The sequence below is a fragment of the Solea solea genome, chromosome 15 (genome assembly GCF_958295425.1).
Source record: "Solea solea chromosome 15, fSolSol10.1, whole genome shotgun sequence".
Lineage (NCBI taxonomy): Eukaryota > Metazoa > Chordata > Actinopteri > Pleuronectiformes > Soleidae > Solea > Solea solea.
In genome coordinates, this window is record NC_081148.1 from 11,254,495 (window position 1) to 11,263,624 (window position 9,130).

General features: G+C 41.3%; 2 protein-coding genes across 2 annotated transcripts; one reads left to right on the top strand and one right to left on the bottom strand.

The window, feature by feature from the left end:
- Positions 1-319: 319 nt before the first annotated feature.
- prop1 (PROP paired-like homeobox 1) lies at positions 320-3,998 on the bottom strand. Its single transcript, XM_058651179.1, has 2 exons — positions 1,445-3,998; positions 320-898 (listed from the first exon to the last, which is right to left on the bottom strand). Exons 1-2 carry the CDS (start codon positions 1,628-1,630, stop codon positions 527-529), a joined length of 558 nt encoding a protein of 185 aa, XP_058507162.1. The 5' UTR covers positions 1,631-3,998; the 3' UTR covers positions 320-526.
- A 76-nt stretch (positions 3,999-4,074) lies between these two features.
- On the top strand, positions 4,075-8,770 carry LOC131473712 (ubiquitin carboxyl-terminal hydrolase 37-like). The gene is made up of 10 exons (XM_058651178.1): positions 4,075-4,208; positions 4,318-5,006; positions 5,158-5,298; positions 6,425-6,556; positions 6,670-6,793; positions 6,898-7,049; positions 7,190-7,289; positions 7,371-7,447; positions 7,554-7,738; positions 7,836-8,770. Exons 1-10 carry the CDS (start codon positions 4,179-4,181, stop codon positions 8,012-8,014), a joined length of 1,809 nt encoding a protein of 602 aa, XP_058507161.1. The 5' UTR covers positions 4,075-4,178; the 3' UTR covers positions 8,015-8,770.
- The last annotated feature ends 360 nt before the right edge of the window (positions 8,771-9,130 follow it).

The following is a 9,130-nucleotide window of genomic DNA, read 5'->3' on the forward strand; positions in this document are numbered from 1 at the left end:
ACAGTGATGAAGACAGAGAACTTCTAACTGTGAAGGGCATGCATTAATTTAGCCTTGTTATGTTCATTTATAAAATACATATTTAGGCTGGAAACCTGTGTGTGTTTGTAGTTAATAATAACTAATTGTCTTCTGGAACCTTTCAAACATTTACCACTTATGATAATTAAATTTCCAAGGAATGAATGAGTGTGCAATTTCAAACAAGACCATTAGATGGGGCTGAAAGCTACACAACATCTGAACATGAACTGTCAAAATTGAAATGAAGTTTTAAAAAAATTGCTTTTAAAAACTTCTACTTCCAAGATAACAAAAAAGCTTCATGCTCAGTTTAAAGTAAATGTGAACAAAAACCTGCAACATAAACTTCAGTCCAAAGCGAGATGTCTGCAACAGAAAATGAAGAGTCACGTTTGAAAGCAATGCAACACATTTAAATCTACAGACTAAATCAATCATTTAAATGTGTTTTATTGTAAAAAAAAAAAAAAAAAAAAAAAATACACATTCACGTGGTTACATCTTAGCTCCAGTGAGAGGTTGGGTCCAGAGGCTGCATGGAGGCCAGTGAGAACATGGTAGAGGGGAGGTTGCCCATCAGAGGGCTGTACCAGTCATCGTGCTGGCGTTGAGAGGCCGGCTGAGTTGGGATGCTGGGGCACGGGCACTGGCTGACCGGACCCGGGTGTGGGGAGTATGTCCCTGAGGACAACATGGGGGAAAGGCGTGGGATGTGAGCGAGGGGCTGCGTGTAGTACTGTCGAGCCATGCTGGAGGGCTGGACATGCATGCCTCCCAGCAGAGACCTGTGGCCTGACATCACACCCACTGAGAGGATCTTCTGAGAGGCTCGCTCCTGCTTACGCTGCTTGGCTCTTCTGTTCTGAAACCACACCTGTGGAGACAAGAACATGTGATGTTATAATGCAGTTCAACGGGGGTTTGTTTTTGACTTTTCCTTATTACGTCTTTGAACGACATGGAATCATGCCAAAAAGTTTTTCCTGTGAAAATCTTTAAACAACAATGAATGATTAGGTCAGGGATCTCAAACTCAAATGACCTGGGGGGGTCACTGAGTGTCTAGATTGGTCAGTAGGTAGCCGGTCAAGTGAAAAAAAGGACAACTTTTTGAGAAAAAGACGTCGAAATAATAATATTTATGATGATATTGCACATAATTTCAAAATAAATGTGTTTGTTTTGATATGGAACGATAAATAGTTCACGATATAAGCGTATTTATGATGCAAAATGAATTTATTAATACAAAAGAAATACAGAAATAACTCATTATAACTTGATATTAAGTGGCAGGCCGCATGAAATTGATGGGGGGGGGGGGGGGGGGGGGGGGGGCGCTTGTGGCCCACGGGCCGCAAGTTTGGGACCCCTGGACTAGGTCCATGACATGGTGAAGTTGGTTAACTGGATGTCCTACCTGTATGCGAGCCTCGTTGAGTTTGGTGATGCGAGCCAACTCCTCTCTGTAGAAGATGTCAGGATACTGGTTTTGTCCAAAGGCCACTTCCAGCTGTTCCAGCTGCTTGTGGCTGAAGGTGGTGCGGTGGCGTCTCCTCGCTGGGGAGGGGTAAACCCTGCTGCGCCGGCTGAGACCAGCAACCATGGAGGTCTCACATAATGATCCCTTCCTCACCGGCACTCCTATATCTGTTTTCAGGAGGGGGAAGAAAAGGTCAAGGCGTGTTGCTGAAAAGACTTTTCTCCAGTTTCTTTTGGGTGGTTGGGTGTGATAAAAACAAGTGTCCCTAAATTCTAAGCGCACATTTCACCAGTGACTCTCTGAAAAAGGAGGGATTACAGTGACTTAATGGTTCCCACTGCCATCAGGCAACCTGAGAGCCCGAGAGCTTTAGCTGCCAAAGACGAGCTCGTGAGAAAGAAATGCCAGAAACGGGAGGATTTCACAAAGATTAAAAGCACAGTCTCTAACAAAGTGACTAATTTGTCAAAAAGGTAGACTGGAGTGACCTCGTCTATTCATGTTGTCATAGCTGGAAAAGACAGTGGATGCTGACCTGGCAGTTTGTGAACTCTTCAAACTGTCTCAAAAATGTAAAATAAACATAATTATAAAATCTATAAAAATGTACTAACATAAAATACAAAGCTGTAAATAGTGGTGGAAGAGAAAAAAATCAGCGCTTATAATTAGCACATTTTAATATTTCCATACACACATTCTTGTATAATTCCTCTAAAACCAACTCACTAGTCAACCACTGTACAGCACCTTAATTGTAATTACTGAATGTAAGCGGAATGTAACCATTGCTGAATTAAAATATTTTTATCTAATCTAAAAACTATTTATTGGACTCACCTGCACTGGAACTGACGGTTGCCATGTCAGAGTAAACCTCTTCACAGTCTGCTTTTACCTGAGCCATAACCGCTGCTCTGCTGTGCACCGTCTGATCCACACATACAACTGACCATCAAGTCACATGTGGTGCCCACATCCCACCCCTGGGGGTTTACCTTTACCTACCTGCAGGTGTGCAGTGGGGACGAGTGGAGTGCATACAAAGACATTGCACTTTTGTGTGTGTGTGTGTTCGTAAAGTAGGACACATTTTGATTCAAACCTATCTCTGAGAGGACATTTTGACCTTGTGAGGACATTTTTGTCTAGTCCTCACAACTTTAGAAGGCATTCTGAGAATTAGTAATTGCTCTTAGGGTTATTTGTGATGATTAAGATTAGGGTAAGAGGTTGGGGAGTGCATTAAAGTGTCCACAATGTGCTTGTACTACATTTAGTGAAGGACCTCATGGTCTTACTTCTTTGCTGACCATTTCTGAGGAGTACCAGATCAACTTATGATGAAATTGTTAAAATTGTTAAAATTGTTAAAAAGCTTTGACTATAACTGGCTATTGTTGTTTTGATGTCTTCAGGGTGGGACGCTCATCACACATATTTATGTATAAAACAAAAGCTGATCTCCTGACAAATACAAGACATAATCTTTTCACAACCAGAGGGAGTCACTATCAGCTCAGAGGAAACAAAAAAAACAACAACATTTAGAACAAACTTGAAGAAAAATTGTATATCAGCTGTGAATGTGTGGAACAGAGGAATTGAAATTATGTACTATTTGAACTCAAAAAACATTTAAACTCCGGACTATGAATACATATATGAAAAGAGTAATATATTTTCCTTATTTTAATTATAAGGGTTTTTGTTTTATAAATCACACGCTGACAGGTAACATAAGTACCTACATGTAGGGTAGGCAAAATAAGCTTCAGCCTACACCTTTTCGGTCTATTTCTTTGTTGCAGAATGCTGCTATTTAATTTATAAGAATGTGTTTAATGTGTCAACACAGATGTACATGCATTTATTTGTGAATTCCTGTGATCGAAATAAATGAACTAATAAACATGTACAATTTGCTGTGTGTGTATATTTGAATTACTTTATGGAAATGTGTTGCCCCAGGCACATGGAGGGTCTAAGATTTGGTGTCATGACTCGCTGTTTGAGACACTGCCCCAAAAATATAACATTTTTTCTTTTACTAATATCCAGAGATACATGTGTTTTTTGATCATCAGACAATGGATCTGAGATACATGTCTCATTACCTCAACAACAGAGAAAGTTGGGTTTGACAAAAGATTGACATCTAAATGACTGGCTTTAAAGAAAATAAAAGCCCTACGCTGTTCTTCACTGTGTTTCTGTAAATTATAACAAGTTTTATGAGTAAAAGATCTAAAAAAATGTTTTATCAATTTTAAGAAACAGGTCAAAACTCTACAATAAAATGTGAATTCAACAAACACAGCAGCATCAGAATTGTTTACGCTTCATTTAAACAAGGTGTAACAAAAGAATTGGGTGAAACAGCCCTTTAAGCTTTAGTATTTCATGGCAGCTGACTTCCACTATGTTGCATCGCCTTCCTCCAGATGTAGTCATCCACTGCTTCAAAGGACAATTCTAAAATTCAGATGACATGTCATTTCTTTGTAATTACGTCCTTCAGAATTTTCTGACAAATACGCAGAATAAATAAATGAAGGAGAAAATTGGCCAAGGAAAGGCAGGCAGAAATCCCAACTTCTGCAGAATGCCCAGAACAAACAAACAATGCATAACTAATTAAAGAAGTAACATTAAAAGCAGCACCACAAGGATGTTCATCTTCCCTTACAGTCAACTGAAGGTAGACCTATATTTCTGTTTGATGTTGCACGTTTAATCGTGTCTCTGTGAATCAGCTGATGATGTGTCTTTCATATCTGACCACGTGTGGTTTTACATATTTGTAACAGAGACAAAGGCAGGTGGATACTGACCGGACACAATCGACAAAGCTCTCGTCATCTTGTGCCACAGAAGATAAGATTCAATCATGGTTTAGTGAGTCCGACACAGATGACAGCAGCATTGAATCCGTCAGGAGTGTGGTGGAGAGAGTCACAAGTCGCCTTGGTGTCAAATCACCAAGCAATGAAGATAGCGAAGAGGAGAACCCAGAAGAGGAGAACCCAGAAGAGGAGAACCCTTCTGCTGAAGCTTCAAAACAGTCCAACCCAGCTCGACATGGTATGAGTAAATGGAATGAAGATCTCTTCATTGCCGGTGGGAAAGTTGAACCTGGAGTTGCCTTTGGTAGGAGGTCGTCTGTCCCCAGCAATGATGCAACATCTGGGTTCTCTTCATTACTGCCTCTGAAGCAGAGCTGCCACAGCCTGTCGTTGTCCATGGTCAGACTCAGAGGCAGGCAAAGGTGTGGTGAGAGGTTGGACTTCCCCAGCAGTAAAGAGGAAAATGTTGAAGTTGCTGCTGAGGCTAATAACTCTTTGAAATGGCAGTCATGCCCAACTAGGTCTGGTCTACAGGCTGAGCCAAGCTTCTACCCACAGACCTCAATCGCAAGACCAAGTTCTGATCCTCAACTAGAAATATTTAGATGTAACCTCAGGAAAGAGCACATGAGGAACATGCTGGTCCTCAGCGTGTAAGTACTAGTGCACCCACTCATTCACATATTGTTGTGACAAGTTCGGTTTAGCATCAATATTTGTTCCCAGACAAATAGCTCGTAGGATGATGATGATGGTGATGAAAACAACCTTAAGACTGTAATCCTCTCTTGTTGTGTTTCCTAGGGAAGAGGGGGCAAACCTTCAGCAGAACAGCCCAGACAATTTTGAAAAGAATCTAAAGGCCAAGCTAAACTTTGGCAGATCGAACTTCCTTGGACAATATCAAAAACCACGTATCCACAGACAAGAGTTGCTCTGCCTCGGGTAAGTATTACAAAAGAGGCTTGTGCGTACAGACAACTGTACATTTGTCTTCTTCTTGATCCTCTTAACTGGGTCTGGGTCAGAGGGCAGCAATCTGAGCAAGGAAGCCCAGACACTTCTCCCCATCCCTTCCACCAACTCCTTCAGGGGACACAAGGTGTTCTCAGACTGGCTGTGTGATGTTATCTCTCCAACATGTGCTGGGTCTTTCCTGTCAATCTCTCCCTTGGTGGGAGCCAGCTGAGGTGTTTTGGGGCATCTGGTGAGGATGCCTCCCAGATCCCAAGCCACCTCAACTGGCTCCTCTCAGTTTGGAGGAGCAGTGGCTATACTTTGAGCATCTCCTGGAAATCTGAGCCCTCATATCTTTAAAGTTGTGCCCAGCCACCCTGTGGAGAAAACATATTTCTTCTTCCAATAAGTTCTGGCAGGGTGAACACAAAACTAATTTCAGTTGCTTGTATTCAGAATCCTGTTCCTTTAGTCATTACCCACAGCTTGTGACCATAGGTGAGGGTTGGAACCTAGATTGACCATCATCTCGACTAGCATCAACAAGTCTTGCAACCACAGCTCCAAACAGCAAAGGCCATTCTGGATTCCATGTTCACCACCAGTGGTGGTGGTCCCCCACCCTCAACATGTGGTCAAAGCTCTGCTAGAGGCAGGAGTTAAAGACCAACCTGAAAGGAACATCAGCCATATATTCCCAGCAGATACTGTTACTGTTTGCTTTGGTCTGCTGCATCTGTCCTGCATCCTCCCCTGAGATCTGATCAAATTCACCACCAGGTGGTGATCAGTTGACAGGTTTATGTATTTGTGTCTGCGTTTTGACATTGAAAGCTGTGGGTGCTGAATAGGTGGCCATCTTCTACCCCTTATCCGAGGCAGGGTTGCGGGGGTAGCAGCTTGAGCAGACAAGACCAGACTTAAAAATATACTCCATTCATTGTGAAATCAATAAATTCAAATTCATTTTTAATGGCTAGAACAATATTGTTTGTTTCATTTTGGTTAAGTTCAGTACAAATCTTTCTTATAAAACCTTTTGAACAATGCTTAAATCATTCATATAGTGGTAAAAACTATTTCCAGTCTAATTTTATATTTTGTTGCGTTGAAGGTTGCCTAACCTGGAGCAAACTTGCTATATGAACTCTACTCTGCAAGGCCTGCTGACTCTGAAACTGTTTGTTCAGGAGGTTCTTAACCAGAAGGAGGTTTGGAGTAGTTGTCCACACTCTAAAATCATGAGGTACAACACTGTACAGACACTCACACTCATACAGATCACAAATTGATGGTGCACACAAGGGGAACATGTGATTTTAATATCACATGTTCCCCTTCCCTCTCTGATGTTTCCAGTGGGTTTGTGAAGGTTGAACTTTGCCGCTCCTCAAATAACGAGACAGAGAAGACATGTGTCCTGGCTGCCTTCAAAGAGATCATCGCTGAGGTTGACACGGAGTTTGAGGATGACGATCAGAAGGTGCGTACACTTTTTTTTAGTTCGAATGCGCAGGACAGTAATGCACTGAACTTCTTCTTCTTTTTTTTTTTACCTCGCTCACATTATTGTATGTTCCTTTGCAGGACGCTCATGAGTTCCTCAGTTGTGTGCTGAATACAATGGGATCTCTAACATGTACACTCCAGACTGCAGCGCACATCATGGGCATCAACTACACCTGTCCTGTAAATGCTCACATTGCCTTCCAGATGTTGAGCACCAGGACCTGCAGAGGGTACGTGAAGGTTTCGGACAATTTACCCAACGTTAACCACTGAGGTTAAAAATGTCTCACACCAGTAAAAACCAGTCTCTCTATGTTATTTTGCAATTATGTGACTTTGTTTTCATTTGAATCGACAATTGATTCTTTAGATGTTGTATGCAGTCAGCTATATTGGAGGACTACATAAACCTCTCCCTGGACCTGGTGCCTGAAGGCTCCACGAGTGACTGTCTGGAGGAGTACCTTAAAGTAAATCTGATATTTATTCGAACATAATTATTTCCACCAATGAAGCACTTAAAAGCAGATTAACTTTTTTTACTGTTGCAGGAGAGTATGCTGGAATATAAATGTAAATGTGGTGCAGTGGAATCAACACAGAGGTCTTCCTTCTCAAATCTACCAAAGTAAGAATAATCACAGACAACCCAACTACAGTGGAGTCAGGTGTCTTCCTCTGTCAGTTTGTGATCTAACCCTCTTCCCTGTGTCTCCTCTGCCTGCCAACAACAGTGTGCTGATCCTCCAGTTAAAGAGGTTTGCATACACTCCGTTTTATAAAGAGATTAAGTTGGACTACCCAATTATTCTCTCACGGGAGCTGGAGGTGAGTCTTAATTCCTCCTCTACCCAAACCCAAAAGACCTGTTACTCTCTGGTCAGCATCATTAGCCATTTGGGCAGCACGTCACACTGTGGTGAGTATTTTGTTGTGCGCGACAGACTCACAGATTGACAACAATCCGTCTCAACCCTTGTTAATGCGCCATTAACAAGTGTGTTCTCTCCTCACAGGCCATTACATTTGTGATGGCGCGCGAAGAGAGACGTCGGGTGACTTGTCCGACAGTTGGCTGACGTACAATGACAGCAATGTCTGGCAGACGTCGGGAACGTTTGTCTGTCAACAACGGCAGAGAACAGCATACCTGCTCTTCTACGAGAAAGCGCCTCACCCGCACAGAAGCAAATAAGTAACTGGATATGGCTCCACCAAGGGTGTAGATTTGGGACAGTACCCTGGAGTTCCCTTGTGATTGGAGGAGTCCTCTGTTTGTTGCACTCTGCAGTCTCACCAGTAGATGTCACACATTCTTACACATCGCACCTTTAAAAAAAAAAATAAAAAAGGCCTCAGTGGACCAAATTGGCAATTCACTTAAAATTTGAGAGACAAAATAAAATCAATAATACATATTCTTCCACAGACTATGGTGACTGTCGTAGGGCAGTGTTGCACTGAAGGAAGATGATGAAAGAGACTGCACTGCACAGCTTATAAAGAGACATGCCATAAGAATAGGGTTTTCAATATAAAACGTAAGAAATCACAAGGCCCCAGTGGTAATTTTCTTTTTCAAGGATCTGTGTGCCAGTTCAAATGAAATGTTCTTACCTGGTTAAGATATATTGTGGAGAATGTGATCTGATTTCAGTTTTTTAAAAAAGGTTTGATCAGTCTTTCTGTAACATCATACACATTATGCCAATAACAGTTTTTTCTTAATATTTATATTTGCAGACCTTTTTAAAATGTACCTTTTTGGACTGCCATTCCACATTTGGCAGGCCTGTTCACTGCCTAAAGACTGCATTTGAGACAGTGTGAGTCTGTTGTTCTGTCATTGTCATTGTCTATGCACATTTATCTTTTATGTTTTTATGTCTGTCTATTTATTTAATTTCACTATTGTACTGCACCTGTACAGCAAATGTTGTTGTTTTTAAATGTGGTTTATAAGTAAATTGGATTATTTTCTGAACACTGTCTTCAGAACTTATTGTTGTGATTTGTATGCATTCACGTTGTCCCTGCTATAGCCATGCTATTATGAAAATATTACCTTCTGAAATAGTTCAAATGAATCAGTGCCAAACCTGCTAAATAACATACATGTCTACAGCTCCATGCAGATGGTAGGTCATCACTTGGTAGCTAAACAAGTGTATTTTTTATTTTTTTGTTAGTTTCTTTGCCCTTTTTTTTTTCAACAAGAAAAACTAATAAAATCCACATACTGTACATTAACCCATTACGGGGAACCACAGGATTTAAAGGGAATATAAGAGAAGTGCAGAAACAATAACGG

What these genes read in the sequence shown, in the direction of transcription:
- LOC131473712 (XM_058651178.1), top strand. Translation starts at nt 4,179, where the DNA reads ATGTTCATCTTCCCTTACAGTCAACTGAAG. An exon ending in CCACACTCTAAAATCATGAG is followed by an intron (nt 6,557 to 6,669) that starts GTACAACACTGT and finishes TGATGTTTCCAG; the next exon opens with TGGGTTTGTGAAGGTTGAAC. An exon ending in AGCACCAGGACCTGCAGAGG is followed by an intron (nt 7,050 to 7,189) that starts GTACGTGAAGGT and finishes TTGATTCTTTAG; the next exon opens with ATGTTGTATGCAGTCAGCTA.
- prop1 (XM_058651179.1), bottom strand. Translation starts at nt 1,630, where the DNA reads ATGGTTGCTGGTCTCAGCCGGCGCAGCAGGGTTTACCCCTCCCCAGCG. An exon ending in TCAACGAGGCTCGCATACAG is followed by an intron (nt 899 to 1,444) that starts GTAGGACATCCA and finishes TTGTCTCCACAG; the next exon opens with GTGTGGTTTCAGAACAGAAG.